This window comes from Crocodylus siamensis, chromosome 1 (genome assembly GCF_052110815.1).
Source record: "Crocodylus siamensis isolate JL-2025a chromosome 1, ASM5211081v1, whole genome shotgun sequence".
NCBI classification, from domain to species: Eukaryota; Metazoa; Chordata; order Crocodylia; family Crocodylidae; genus Crocodylus; species Crocodylus siamensis.
The window spans coordinates 263,592,310-263,608,629 of record NC_143395.1 but is presented as its reverse complement, the minus strand read 5'-3'; the positions used below and the strand labels follow the sequence as shown (position 1 = coordinate 263,608,629).

The following is a 16,320-nucleotide window of genomic DNA, read 5'->3' as shown; positions in this document are numbered from 1 at the left end:
ATATAATAGAATGATACAATTGCCTTATGCCAGCAATGCAAAACAAGTGTGACCTGCGGGACAATACGGGACATTATATGTATGATCGTTTTCTAGGCATAATAAAAGGCATACTTTCAATTTCAGTACTCAATTCCCTTGGCTACTTGGGCTGCAAATAAATTCCTGTTATATAATATATTGGTACAGGTTTCTTTTAGACCAGAGTTCTTACATCCAGGTAACTGGTACATTATTGCAAATGACAGTGTAAGTTTTCTGTAATTCTTGCCTCTATTCTATTATTGATTGTTCATTTCTAAGAAAGAAGATTCAGTCTACACATTCATTCGGAGCCTTTCCATCTCTGAAGTATCAGCCAACAAAAGTGCCAATCAATGATGTTCATGCAAGGAGATTTTTTTTGTTCTGTTTTATAATATAGTAAACACTCAGCATTTTACCTGGACACATATTCATCAAATGGCAGTGACTGCTAGTCACAACAGATTTAGGCTTAGCTGAACTACTAACACACAACAGAGATTGTAGCTCTGATTTTGTGTGTGTGTGTGTGTGACTAAACACCTGTCTCCCACAAAAATGCTGCAGAAAAAAATATTCAAAACACAGAAAAAATCAATACCAGGCAGTCCTTTTTGTACATAATACATCTTTAGTACATTGCTAAAAATGTCTGACATCTTTTTTATTACCCAGGATCAAAGCATTTATGAATCTCACAATAAAAATGTGGGTTTTGGTTTGTTGTTTTTTTTTAAGTGCTATGCATGCCAAATACTGCCTTTAAGGAATCTATTAAGATTATTACACATTTCATTTCCAAGTATATCAGTTACAAATTCTGTTAACTTTAAAATAGTAGTGAGAAGTTTATATAAGTAATAAATCTCATAAATAGAACTATACTTTTGATTTTTTGAACAAGGGAAGTAATAAAATATTAGCTTTCCAGACCAATAAAGTTGAACACTTGCAGAGTTTGGTAAAATAAATCCACTAAAGACACTAAAATCAAATCACTTGAGACAATCTTTCTAAATAATTACCTTGCTTTAAAATGGGCTTTAGCTAGCATCCACCTAAAATCTGATCTGCAGCAGGTAATTTATTGGCTCTAAAATTCTTTCCTTTATGTAGTGCGGATAGTTAAGTTTTCAAATGAGAGAAACCTCTCTCTCTCAGCACACCACCAGACTGCATGCAACACAGCCTATCTATTACCAACATGGAGGTTTTGTCTTTAACTCTGCCCTCTACCCCTCTGTCTCTAGTGCAATACATTCTAGTTGTATTCAAATCTTGTCTCTTTTTACTCCTAAAATTTGATCTTGCGTTTTTGACTATAAGATACAAAATCTGGCCTTCATCTGATTGCTGCGGTTCTTTTCTTAACTTTCCTAACCCCAACATTACTCCCTCTTAGGAACATTCAAAGCCCTATTATTGGAACCATCCTCCTGGTCTTTTGTTATAAAATTACAACTGAATGACAGAAAAACTTTCAAGGCACTTCACAGCTTACCTTCTTCCTATGGCCCTGCTTCTCAGGTACATCATCTATTTCACCATCTTTGCCCTGATCTCTATTTATCCACTTTTATTACAAGCACTTCATACTTCATTCTGAGCAATTCCCCAGGCATAGAATACCCTATTGAACTAGTCAGTAAAATCACTGCCCTCCCTTGTCCCATTTCTATTGCCAACAAGAAACTACCCACTGACAAAGGCTAGGTAGATTGACAACAATTAACCCAAATTTAAACAAAAAAAGAAAAAGGAAAAGGAAAAACTGGTTGTGATGGACTACGGGTTTCATTGTAATATTTCTATTTTAAATGAGTTAATGTTGTGTTATCTGTAAACCTGGTACACAGGGGAAGTAGAGTTCGTAGAGTCCCAGCTATTAATAGACCTGTCTATCAAGAGGTATGTGCAGGCCATGGGAGTCCCAAGCCTGCAAGGGAAAAGTCACAGTTACCCACGTTTTTCTCCTTTAAAGGAGAATCCATTTTTAAAATTTGTTTGCGACCCTTTCATATACTCTCACAACCCACTTTTGGGTTGCGACCCATGGGTTGAGAAACACTTCTCTACACTAATCAGTTCAGAACTACCTCTGAGTTCACAAAGATATTCTAAGAACTTCTGCATTTCTGAACACAGATGCCCACTCCTTACACTTCTATTCTTTTTATGTGTTTGTCATAATAATATGACTAATATTTCCTTAATTTAAATTGTAAAGCTCTTCAGAGAAGGAGCTACCTTTGCTATGGATTTGAAAAACATTTACCTTAATGGAGCCCTGATTCTAATTTGGGCCTTGCAATGCTATCATAATGGAAATAAGAAATGATTATAATATGACAATATGGACGGACATCTATCTATCAAGTCTTTTTGAATGCATCCATCACTGTAGCACCTTAACTGAAAAGCTAAAGTGTGATGATTTTTAACACCTGACCATTAAATTTGTATTAGTTTTCCATGACAAAACCTGTGCAATCTTTGGTCTAAATATTGGGCAACCTAGGTTTGGTTTATTTAAAGAGTTATTGAAATCTGACTGCCAAAGAACATTTTCCACACCATTTGATGTCTGAAGCCTGTATTTATGTATAACAAGGAAGTACAGCCTATTTGGAAACATTATGAGAACATGCACAAACTTCGGGGATATGATGAACTATGGAAACTTAAAAAAATTATATAACTTGAATGTTGTGCTAGTTCATATAGGAATATAGGGCTCAAAATGACTTCTTGGAACATCAAGTTCAGCCTCCTATATCTTTTACAGCTATATTATGAAATCCCATTTAGAAACTGATCAAGCTTTATTAAAATAAATTAGGGTTTCTTGTCCCCGTTGTTTCTTTTGGAGACAGCTGTGTATCACAGTCAATAGGGTGGCTGGCTATGGAGTGTAAAGACCTGGCTTTAACCCCAGTGGAGGGCAATGGGTGTCCACTTCCAGAGCATTCCTGAGGCCCACCCAGCCTCCTGTCCAATGCGCACCAGGAGCTATCTAGGGATATAAGTGGCCAGTGTGTGGGACTCACCACATCTCTTCCTTGTTGTGCTGAGTTTGAAGAAACAATGAAGCCATGTCTCCAGTGCCCCAATAGTCTCAATAGCCACTAAATGGGAAACCTTTTGGAAGGTGGTTTCAGAACCATGCTCCTCTAATGGTAAGAGATATTCTACTTCCAAGCTTAAATTTATGCATGACTATATTTTAGATCTACTTATTCTTGTGAAGTAGTTCTTTAACTCAAACAGTTAAACATATTCTCCCTCCTGATGTTTACCTGTCCTTCCCCACCTTCCTTAATATAACTCAGTACAGCATTAATATCTTTCTAAGTCTTTGGTTTAAGAGGCTAAACATGCCTTTTCAATCTTTCCTTGTTATGAAAGCCTTTCCATGATCCTCCCCCCACCCCCCATCTTAGTAACCTTTTCCTGTACATATTCCAGTATAAATTCATCTTGTTTCTGGAAAACCAGAAATGTATGCAATATTCCAGATAAATTTTCCAGTGCCTCACACACTGACAATCGTACTTCCTATCTTTATTAAAAATACCTTGCAGGAAGATTATACCTTAGAATCACTTTTGACTTTTTTCATTTAGGCTTCCTGTGATTAGGTATTATACCCAGGTCATCTTCTCTTTATTTTACAATAATGAGTTCCCATTTTAAAACCAGAAGGTGGTATTAATAATAATAATAATAATACCTAATTATCTTTCTTTATATACTATTAAATATCATCCCATTTCTATTATTCTGGACTTCAAGTTTGCCAACTTGTCTGTAATCATAATCTTGTTCTGAACTTTGTGTCATCATGAAATGTCATTTAGACATTCCTACTTCTTGCGGCAAGGCCACTAATAATTTTTTTTTTTTAAAGTCTTGAAAGTGATCTCTGAGGAACTCCACTAAAACCACATATACTGAAGAGTCTCTTTTCAGCTCAACCTGCTGTCTCCCTTTTTAGCAAGCTACTTAACTATATGATAATTCTTGAATTAATCCCTATCTTCTCCAGATTTAATAATTTCCTCTGTGATTACCATATCAGATGCTTTACCGAAGTCTAGATGGTTAGCTCTACTGCATGCTTGTTGTCCAAAAAATTAATTATAGGCAACCACTTGGGACTGAAATCAAATAAAAATCTGAGACTTGCTGTAGAAGAGGCAAAGGTATTCATGTTAATACAGACACATGCTTGATTCCACCTCATAGTTGCTGGTGGCAGTAAACATTCCAGGCAGTTGCATTTCAATCCATGATGATTTGTGGATTATCTGACGTACACCTCATAGGTTGGTGTCCTGAAGCACCAAAAAAAAAACGGTGGGGTGGAGTGGGGTGGGTAGGAGGAGAGGAGGACTGAAGATGAACTGTTTTCAATATACATAACAACTCAGAGAAAACTGGTGTCAGCAGCCCTGTGATAAGCCAGGTTTTTAGTTGTGATGCATGGTAAGAAAGGAACATTTACATAGGCCATCTAGATATTACACTGTATTCCAATAAGCAAAGAAAAATCTTTATAAACTGCTCAATATGACTGACATTAGCGCCTGCTTTTCTTAACATTACAAAAGACTGCTATGACACATTCAGACCTCTAAGTCTTCTCTATTTAGAGTTGCCAAATATGGTTATATAACAGGGAACAGCAAGAGCTAAGTACAAATAAGTAAGCTGGAATCAGAAAATCACCAAGCCAGAGCTTAATTATTTACAACCTGCACGCAGTTTGGGCTTACACTGTTAACAGCAAAGTGAAGGCCTGTTTAAGGCAACAGCTCTTAATGAAATTAACCTTTTGAAACAGTTTATGGTAAGCATTTTTGTTAAGCACAAATATTTCAAAATTAAAAATGCTCAAAAAAAATCAAAGGCAATACACTGAAATAACACTGTCAGAAATAAACTTTTTTACTAGAATGAAACATTTTTTAAAAACGCATGATTCTCTTAACATTTACTAAATCTGGAACACTAGGTGGAGCACCTACCCTATTTTAACATGTCCCTTTCTATGAAAAGACATAGAGTTTGCTTCACATTTAAGGTTTGGCATTACATCCATAATAGTACTATGACAAATAGACTTTGCAAGGGAACATTACATAGAATGTACAAAGTAATTTACCAGGTGCACAAAAAAGGGAATTATTTTAACAAATGATTCAAGAGCATTAATAACACAAATGAAAAAGTTAAACAGCTCCAACTGTTTTGCCACTTAAAATCTTCAAGGAGTAAAATACTATTCATATTTCACATGCTTTGCATATAAATTAGCACCTAACTTCCCTCCCTTAGACATACATAAACAACATGAAAAAAGACACCCTACTAGCCTGTCATTTCCCATCCCAACCCTTAAAATTATCAATATATTATTTTGATATAACTTTAATGTATATTTTTTAGTCAAAGGGAGGTGAGGGGGGAGAAGAGTTTTTGTTTTGTTTTCCCCACAGAGAGAGGTCATAATAGAAATCATCCCTGGATCCAAACTAAATCAGTTTTAGATTCTAAAATATTAGGTTAAAATACTACCTACATTACCTACAAAAGAAGAAGAGCTTATTATTTTTGCCCATCACCACCTGCTAGGTAGAAGGTTGTCTTGAGAGATAAGGGAGGTACAATGCTCTGCTAACACACACTTGTACATCCTCACAGATACGTCATTCCATGGGAAATTTAGCAGATCTGGGTTAAATTCCCAGATTTGCTACTGGTGTGCTATTCAGCAAATTACTTCCCTCCCTGTGCCAGAGTTTTCCCATTTATACAATGGAGATAATGATATCCACCTTCTTTATGAAGTGGTTTTAGATCCAGAGCTGAAAGGTTTCACATAAAGTCTGCATATTAGCATCCTCACAAAATACACTAGTCATGAAGCAACTATCTGCCCATTTCTCCTACTTGAAACAGAGGCAACTAGCAAACCATCTACTGATTAACTCTGAGATACATCTTTAAGATAGGAAACAAAATATTTTTTTCTTTTCCTTTTGAAATACAAGGGTTTTTTTTTTTAAAAAAAAAAAAGCTGTTAAGGGAACTCTAGGATACAGACCTCATTATTTTTTTTTTTTTTACATGTCAGGCTAATATTTTCTTTCCAGTCAAAGAACTTCTAGAAAGCCAAGATGTAGTTCCTTTAGGACCACTACCTCCATGAAAGTAACACATGAGGGACAGGGGAGTGTTTGTACAGCAGCTGGAAGAGAATGGGAGCTGTCTTCAGAAATTTCAGATAGGAAATAGGGGAGCAGACAGAAGTGCAGCTCCCCACTGTAACTGAGAATGCTTTTCCAAGTGTTCTGAGTTACAACTGTAACACCCTCCCACCCCCACACATGTGTGTGTCTGTGTTTGTGTTTTGATATGGGCAAGATGGCCCCCGGTTGTCCTGGCCATGTGCTCAGCACATGGCAAGCGGGGCCTGTATCTAGGGAAAATATGTAAAACCCTATAGCCTCATTGGCCAGAGGAAGCAGAAAATTCTTCAGGCTGGTTGGGGGAGAGATTGCAGTGTGGCACTCCCCGACTGGACAAGGCCAGGGTGATATCATGCAAAGGGATGTCAGCTAGGCCGGTTTGGGGGAGAAGCAGCTGCTAGCAGCTGCTGAAGAGTGAGGTCTCCTCCAAGGGAGAAGGAGTTGCAGATAGCAAAAAGGGGAGTTCAGGTAGAGAGGAGAGACAAGGAGAATTGTCCCAGTGTCTGGGAACTCCTTTCCTTCCCCCCTTCTTTTTTTCCCCTCTTTAAGTTTCAGAGGATTAATACTAGAGAAAGAGTATTGGTTCCTTGGGTTTGCTGGTTAGGATTTAGGCCTGGCAGCTTTAACAAGGTTGGAACCTGGGAGTTTCCAATCCTGCCAGTTTTGGGCTGGGGTTGAGGCTTGTAAATTTCTGCTTCCAGTGTTCCCAAATCACCTGCAGTCCAGGCCTAGAGGGTAGGCTTGGTCTATCCCCTTTGTTTTTTGGAGGTTTTTGATGGTCTTTTGTTTTAATGGTTTTATGTGGCTGCAGCCATTAGTCAGCCTCGTTCCTTTGGAGTTTTTCCTGAAGTTCTTATTTCAGCAGACCATATAATTCAGCCCAGGAGTGTGGGGTGCATGCATGCTGTCTGGAGCCACAGTCACTCCCCATACACGTATACAGCCGCTCTTTGAGAGCAAAGATTGCTACACCACTATCCCTCTGAGAGCACAGAGGGGCCTCTTGCACTGCGTAAAGACCTACATTCTCAAGCAGCTTGGCACAGCACAACCTATAGACTGTCATGTAATTAGTAGTGTTTCATACTGCATTTGGTGTTTTCTTGTTTTCTGTATTAAATCTGTTTTGGTTACACTGCTCAGGAGGAGAGGGTGTTGTTTATATGGGACATCCTAGAAATGAATTTAGTGTTCCCAGATTTCTGGGTGGGGGCTTGAGACAAAGTAAATAAATTTAGTACTCCAAAAATTGAACCTAGCCCTCATACTGCCAGCCAGTGCTGAGCAGAACACAATGACACCCTGGAAAAAAAAAAGAAGTCCAGGGGGGAAGGGAATTTAAGTGCTGGCTACTGTTCAAGTGTTCAAGCAGGAAAACGAAGCGCCACTGTATCAGAATAAAGTTAGGCTTTTTCTCCAGATCCTACTACCTAACACACACTGACCTGATGTCAGACTGCCCCATGGAGTTAAAGAAGCCTCTGCCTGGCCACCCTGTGGCTTTTTCCAGCCTCCCTGTCTACAAGAGTGGGAATTCAGGTAAGGGCCCCTCCTGGCTGGGGCAAGAGACTCCCACTACTGGAAAAGGGACAGGAGTGCAGGGAGCCTTATGTTATGGGGCTGGGCTGGCCCCACACCCTGCCATCATATGTGGCTGAGGACAGGAAGGAGTGTTATTGGGCTGGGTGGGACTGGCCTTGGATGCTTCTGCCACATGCAGCCAGGGACTCAGGTGGGAGTGCTCTTGGGCTGGCTGAGGTTGGGCCTGCATACTGCTGCCATATGCAAACAGGGACTGGGGTGGGAGCCGTGTGTTATGGGGTGGGTGGAGCTAGCCCATCATGCTGCTACCATCCATGCAGGGGACTGGGATGGGAGCATAGAGAGCTGTGCACTATGGGGCCAGGCAGGCCTGGCTCAGCTCACTGCCACCACATGCAGCTCCAAGGACTCACACACGCTGGGGAGTCCAAGGACACTCCCCCCCACACATAGTCACTCACACTTTCCCACACCCCCTACTACAACCTCCCACACACCCACAGTCTCCACACATCCCACCATCATACCCACACACATACCCACACCCTCCCATACACACTCCCACTCCCACCCCACCATAACCCATCTCACATACACAGCCTCCCACAACCCCCACACCAAACATATAACCCACACCAACACCACTTCATAACCATTCCTCATCCTCCCCCACACACCTTACCCACCATACCCACACCTCACATACACCCCCACACCCAACCACATCCCCCACTCCCCAAACACCCCGTCCACATACACCCCTCCCTCCCCTGCAAAAAATATACAAGAGTAAGGCTTTATTTTGAGCTATTATGCACTACACAAACCACACACAGAGGACAAAAATCAGGGCATCCATCAAGGGGTAGGGCTACCCTCGTGGCTCTTGACAGCTCACCAAAACTTGTTAAGCAGCCCTCTGGCTGAAATAATTGCCTGCTCCTGCACTAATACCTCTGTTGCTCGCACCAGCACAGTGGCTCCAGAAGCAGGCTGCCAGTTGGACAGTCCTGTTTCAGATGCAAGTACTCAAAAGTGAGTGATCAGCCAATTGCAAGACTGTACCTGGAGAGTTGTTATCAATGGTTCTCTCTCAAGCCAGAAGTATGTGTCATGTGAGGTTCTGCAGGCATCTCTCATAGATCTAGTACTATTATTGTCAATAATAACTTGGAAGATGGAGTAGAAATTATATTTATTAGGCTGCAGATGAAACCAAGTAAGGGGGACTAAATCTTGGAGAGCAGGATTAGACTTCAAAATTATCTTAACAAATTGAAGAAATGGTCTGAAATATGTAGTTTGTAACAATGAGTATAGAGTACCCACAAGAAAAAAAAAACAACTGCACAGGTAACATTTGTGCAGGCTAAATAGCAGTCTTGTACTAAATGCTATAAAGTCCATTGGTCTCCATATTTTGCTCCATGAAACCCTGGGGTTCCACGATATATCATCAGAGTTCCATAAAGAGATTGAGGGTAATGGTGGAGCAGGCTAGGAGGCAGTGCACCACTACACTTGGTGTGGGTCAACTGGCTCTGCACCGGTCTTTATGATAGGGGTAGGGGTTCATCAGCATAAGAAGCAATATGAAAGGATTCTGTAAATTTAGAAAGTTTGAAAGCCACTGTTTGAAAACAGAAGTTTGAAAATACTGTTATAGTAGATCACAACTTGAACTAGTCAGCAATGTCATACCACTGCAAACTGCTGTTGCAAACTTCCACTCCATATGGCAATGGCAAAGCACTAGCTGGATTACTATATCTAGTTTTCAGGACTACTTTTCAGGAATTATGTGGATCAAATGTGGAATCCAGAAAAAACTATTTTGAAAGAACTGAAAGGATTCTTTTTATTCGATTTGGAAAAGAGAAGACCAAGAGATAATAATAGTCATAAATGTAAAAAGATCTTAGAGAGAGGAGGTTATAAACTTTTCTCCATGAGCACTGCTGATAGAATAAAATTTCAGCAGGGAAGATTTAGGCTTTACACGAGAAGGAAAAAACAGCTTTCCTACTCTAGTGATATGTAACCATTAGAATATAAACTTAGGAAGATTGTATACTCTCCATCAATGGAAGTTTTTTAAAGAAGACTGGGCAAATATTTATCAAGTATGGTATTGGCAGAGCAAATCCATCCCTGGGGCAAAAACTTGGATTAGATTAGAAACTATAATGTAGAGAAAATGAGTCCAATAGTTACAGTATATTAAACTGAATGAAAATAATGGATAACAGATTTTCACATATTGGTTAATATTTTAAATATTAATTAAACAGGCAATATCTAGACATGCCTAATAAATTAGAATACTAATCTTAGCTGGCGTATTGTGATTTAGTTGACGCAACTTTCGAGAACAAAGAAAAACACTCACCAGTCTAGTAATGGAAAGGACTTGGGCCACAAGTATGTATGAAAAACTATGGTTAATTTAATCTCAAATACATTAAATTTAATTTATCTAAAATAAATCTAGGGAAAGATCTGAGCTATGAACTGCAAATTATGTCTAGGGCTATACATTATACTTCTATATATATCATTTTAAAACAGAATATAATAGGGTTGTGCAAAGCTTCCGTCACTGATCCATTTTGGTGGAGATTTGGCCCGATTCGTGAGTCGAATCTCCAAATCTGAATTGAATCAGGAGGCCCATTAATCTCTCGGAATTGAATTGGAAGCCTCCAATTTAGTTTAGAAAGGTTTGATGATTTGGACATAGACACAGCTTTTATATTTTTTCTACATTCAAAGTACCAGGCAGCTCGTGAATGCTGAGATACTGGGGTAGATGGAGCATCCCACAGGAGTGTGTCGAGGGGGAGCCGAGTATGCTTGATGGTGTACCTAGAAGTGGACCAGAAGCAATTCTGGTCCACTTCTGGGTCCGCTGTGGTGTGCACAAGGGACCCCCCCACCCCCTGGCTCAGCGACTGGTACCTCCTGGGTCACGGGAGGGGGCAAACCCCCACAGCCGACTGCTGAGCCAGGGAGGTGCCGATGGTGCGGGGGGGGGTCCCCCACACACTCAGTGGTTGACCCAGAAGTAGTTCTAATCCACTTCTGGGTCTGCCGCTTAGCACACGGGGGTGGGTGGGGGGCCTGCACTCCTGTGGGACACTTCATCTGCCCTACCATCTCAGAATTCATGAGCCATGCCTGGTACCTCATGGAATGCAGAAAAAACATATAATCGGGCTGAATCCAAATTGAATATGGCCTGCTTCACAGACGCCAACAATACAGTATAGAGCAGAATTTTTCAGAATTGTTTTTCAAAGGCTAAACTGCAATGACATCACTGAAATGACACCAGACATTGAAAAAAAAATAAATAAAAGCCCCAGTAAGCTAGGGTCACTATCAAAATGATTAATACTTTAATATTCTCCTCAGTTTATTATAGAATTGTCAACATGCCTTCAAGTTATGAACATCTGTCACTAGATAATTGATGACATTTCCCGTTTTCTCTATATTGATTGTGCTTAATGTATTCCCTATGAGTGTCAGTGCTTTAGCTAGGTTAACAGGTATAGCCAGAGGTGGCAGATACTATAGAATTTTATAATTCTCTTTTAGAATAATATTAAATATTTCTACATATAAACAATTGTCATAGTCCAGCTAACCTTTTAAATTCTTGCCCTTGGATAGTTTCTTCAGTACTCTCCCAAAAGATTCTCCTATAAAGACTGTATATTACAATAAATGCAATTTACAATAGTAAAGCAAGTCATGAGAATGCTCAAAAGAAAAAGAAGAGAGAGAGACTCATATTGTATGTTCAGTGATTTACAAAAGGAATCTTCTACTATGGGTTTGTTGGGTTTTTTTGCTTTGAACCCATTATTCACAATTTTGGTTTATAACCATAAGTAAAGTGGTCCAAATAATCTTAGAGAACAGCAACATCTATGACTAGAAAGTCTCCCATGGTTACTACTACTATTTTTAGCCCAATTGATGCTTTCCTTTCAAACAGAGTTTTTAGAATATCTCTTCTCAAATTTCAGTACCAAGACAACACCTTAACTGTTCAAATGCCTCTTTTAAAAAAAAATATAAAGGCAATCTTCATTTTTTTTTCATTTTCAGGAATAACTGACATATTGTCAGGGCAGGAACTATCTTATATATTTTACCATCCATAATACAATGGGGTCTTAAATCCCAGTTGTTATTTTTGGCTACTAGTTTCATATTAAATAGAATCAACAGTAATAAATTATAACTAAAAGCCCATGAAAATAAAACCCTCGGAGGACTCAGAGAACAGATGCAAGAATTTTAGATTCAGTACAGGATGGTCTTTTCCTCACTGCTCATTTGCTTTCAACAATTTAAGATACATTGTCAAAATAAAATGTCACATCTATCAACAACACATTGACATTTTCTGGTGACCTAGGGTTCCTGGTAAAATTGCTTTCAAATACTTTCAAAAGACACACTTGCATTCCCACATACAAAGGAGGTATTTTGTATTTTGCATTCATATTTTAGAACCTGACATTCTCAAAACCCTTTACAAGTATATTTAATTCTTCATTTAAAATATACTTACTATTGGTGATGAAAATACCTTCCACAAACCAAAGAACTGAAAAAACACTTTTGCTTCAAAAATGAATTTTAAGTTCTATGAATGTAATATAGGACTTATTTTATTCAGCAGTTCTATTTGTCTTTTGAAGGACTGCAATACCTCCCTCATTCAATAGGCTGGCAGTAGTAACCTTTGTGGTGAACTTCATATACTTCCTGGATCCACTCTGAATTTCCTGACTCAGGATTTAGAATAATGCCTGTTTACCTCAGTGAAAAAATAAGTTGAACATTGGCAAAACAGACAGAGCTGTGAGTACCTTATGTCCTTTCATTCACGAATATCTTTTAAACAATTATTAGTTCAGCACCTGAAGTCATTGTGAACCTTTCTCCCAATGTCAGCAAATGTTGGATTAAGCTCTTTATTTCAAGTGAAGGACCAATATAAACCCTCAATATACCTAGTTTACAGAAGGCAAACTCGTAAGATAATGATATTACATGAATACAATTGAAAACAAAATCTGGACTTGTCAAATTATTGTTACTTGGGCTGATGTACTTTCCAGAAAAAAAACCAACATGATTTTTCAATTTTAATTTGAAAGACTGGCATTCGAAAACACCGTTTTGAGGTTTTAGGAGAGGTTTGGGGAGGGGGACGTTTCTTTTGCTTTTAAACTTAAAGAAAACTTTTCAAACTTTTTCTACTTCAAAGTTTTAATATGGAATGTGGTGTTTCTCTAACATATCAAAAAGAGTAATACAGAAAGAGTGGAACAGTAACTAATAGTATTTAGTGGTGGATTTGCTGGATTAACTGTTCAAACAACACTTTAATTCAACCTGCTAAAATGAAGGTGCTAATCAGTTACAAACTTACAGGAATACCACAATATTTTTTTCTCACAAAACCAATATATTATGCAGCAAATTACTGCATTCAAATAACAGTGCTCAATTTTTCATTTTTAACCACATTTTATCATTTATATCCCCACAACCTTTAGTAATTCTCACCTCTTCCTACTTTCTGAATCCACAACGAGCTGCCTCTTTTTGTGAGGTGGTGGTGGTGGGAGTTCCTCTTTGGCATGCTTAACGAGGATTTGCTCTCTGGTGGTCACCATAGTTACAGTTTCCATTACGGTTGTCTGTGTTAGTGATGTCTGAGTGGTGGTGACAGCCTGTGAAATCTGTGAGAAGTATTGAAACAGAGGTCACACATTGCTTGAAAGACTTCAATAAAGACTGTTTGGAGTGGCAATAGAAAATAATGAGAAACTGATCCTGTCTGATCATGGGCTGACCTTCAGAAAAAAATAACACTGCATTGAACTCAAGCCCAAATTGTTTTATCTGACTTGTGCTATGTGAATAAGGCATCTGGAGAAGTCAATATCTAAGTAAGAAGGAATCCTAAGTAGAAATTTATGTTGCTTCATAAATTATGTCAAATTAAAAGAAGAAATAAGAGAAAACTATAATGAAAGCCCTGTTTCATGATTCAATTAAAGTTATATAAAATGTTATAATTCATTCTTTTTATATATTTATAGTTGATAAAGAGAAATTTATTTTACTGTGATACTATATTTACTGTCAATCATTTTTATTTTTTACAGCTTATATTTTTCAAAGTATAATTAAATGTATTACAAGTAAAATTCTTTTGCACAAAGATCAGTAAACTAATTTACAAGAAATCTTAGCCTAGAAATCATTTACTGTGATTAATCATTACTGTGATTGAATGTTTCCATAATTAAAAGCTAAGAGTAATGGGATTAGTAACTAACATTTGTATTTGCGAATGTGAATTTGCAGTATTTATCAGTGGTTATTTTGCTCAGTTTATATAAACTCTAAATGATTCAACTGCATCAGCATAGGTGCATTTGGAAATATTTCCTGCTACGTCAGCCTGAGAGATGATACAAGATACTCTCTTTCATTATTATCCCTTCAGTGAGTGCAGGAGAGTTGATTGTGTTTGTACAGCTATCCAGATTACTTTATATTATGGGGACTTTACATTTTGGGCCCACTTAATGCCATAATACAAGTTCCCACTTAAACAGAAAAATGTTCTCTCAGGTCATCAAAGTCAATCCACTTGAAAGAGGTCACTTCACTTCTTGTTCTGTCTGGGAATCAGGTATTAGATCGTTTGCCAGGGTGCTGGCTTTCCCTCAGTTACAGCTTTAGTGACCAGCTAGCTCATGCCTCAGTAAAGTAGAGTGGAATATAAAGGGAATGTTGATGTAGTGGCCAAAGTAATGTGCGATCCTGAAAAACTAAGGGGTTTTTTAGGCTCATTACCTTTTCTTCTAACTTAAGAGAAAGAAACCACGTTTTTAATCTTTAAAAGGACATGAAAATTATACACTTATATAAAAATAATGATACTGATGGCAGAAAAATTCCTGTAGAATCCAGTTAAGAAAGAGTAGGCATCCATCCTAACTATTGAGACATTAGTATTTTCTTCAATGGAGCTATACCAAACCAGATGCTAACTCTTCCTTTTCTCAGCCACCTTTCTCTATGGAATGAATAGGGGAAAAATGAAGAGCTATTTACTTTTTCTGAACATAGTCTCTTGTTATAAAAAAAAGTATCACTAAAACCAAACAATGTTCTTACTTGCTCCTGGAAATGTCTGGGTTTGGGGTTTTTTTCTTATTCCTGGACATAAGAAGATTCAACTTCCTGTCTAGTCTGTCATGGCTGGTAGTGGAAGATTCTGTTCCAGTGGCAAATCAAGCAGTCTTATACAGGCACTCAGCTTAGAGTTGTGACAATCAAAGACTTAAACTTCCTTCAACCTTCCCCACCATATAAATAAGTGGGTGTATTGGAGAATTATACGTAACATACTATACATAGTGGATATCGAATAGAACCTTTAGAAGAAAACAAACCTGCTTTCTGGAAAATATTTCCCCAGCCTGTAATCAATTATATGGAAGTAACATATGTATCTGGTGCTAGGGAACTGGGCTTAACACAAGGCATGCATGTAATATATATATTTTCCCCAGAAAGGGCCAAACTTTGTGGTCTTTACTTGAGTTATAGAATTTGGCCTCAGAACTAGTTGACCATATTGATATGTGCAGTGGGGACTTTTTAACTACCTTTGCATTAAATATGTTACTGGAGCGGGTGGCATATGAGCAAATATATATGCTGAACAACTCCTTTGAAGCAGAAGACAAAAGTTTTTTATTTTTTTTTATTAAATCGCTTCTGTATTTATTTTTTAATGCATCGCTCTCAGTTCCTAGGCTACTTGTTATGGCTTTGATGTTAAATGCTGTATTGTTGAGTTTATAAATAGGGACCTTCTGAATTCATGGCGGGAGTGGGCAGGTCATTTAATCTTGCAGCCCCTCCCCACCTCCCGATTGGCAGAGGGGTCTCACCACTCACTCCTGAATGGCAGGGAGGTGAAAACTGTGGTTTTAAATATGGCAGCATTTTTATCTTCCAGATGGTCCCTCAGCCAATTGGCAATGGGGAGGGGAAGTTGCACAGGGTAACCTGCAAGATTAAAGGAGCTGCTATACAGTTCACTTCTGCCATGATTTCAGTAGGTTCTTAATTATAAATTGACCCTTTTCTCCCTCAAAAACACAGTAAAAAACAGTCAACTTATACATAGGAGCAATTGTACAATAATAATAATGTCATTGTATGGAGGAGCAGAACAGTTAAGGGTCATCCTCCACATTATGGTGGTAATAGGGTGGAAGGCTCAGCTCAAATAGGGAAGGACCACAATGGCTGGATGGTCTGACATCCCAAAATTCCTAGGGATCTTTCTAGTCCGTTTCACTGGAGTTTAAGGAAGGATCAATCTTGGGGCCAGTAGTTTTCAGACCCCTGCAGACACCTCATTGCAAGGAGATAGGAAACTTAAGGTCATTTT

At 38.4% G+C, this 16,320-nt stretch overlaps 1 protein-coding gene across 7 annotated transcripts in view; it reads right to left on the bottom strand.

Moving 5' to 3' along the window:
- Positions 1-16,320, bottom strand: part of DMD (dystrophin) — a 2,140,576-nt gene that overhangs the window by 1,242,188 nt on the left and 882,068 nt on the right. For all 7 annotated transcript variants that reach the window (XM_090061814.1, XM_090061802.1, XM_090061811.1 and 4 more), the window contains exon 16: positions 13,407-13,582. In XM_090061814.1, coding sequence (XP_089917940.1) covers positions 13,407-13,582 — 176 coding nt within the window. The remainder of the gene's footprint in view (positions 1-13,406; positions 13,583-16,320) is intronic.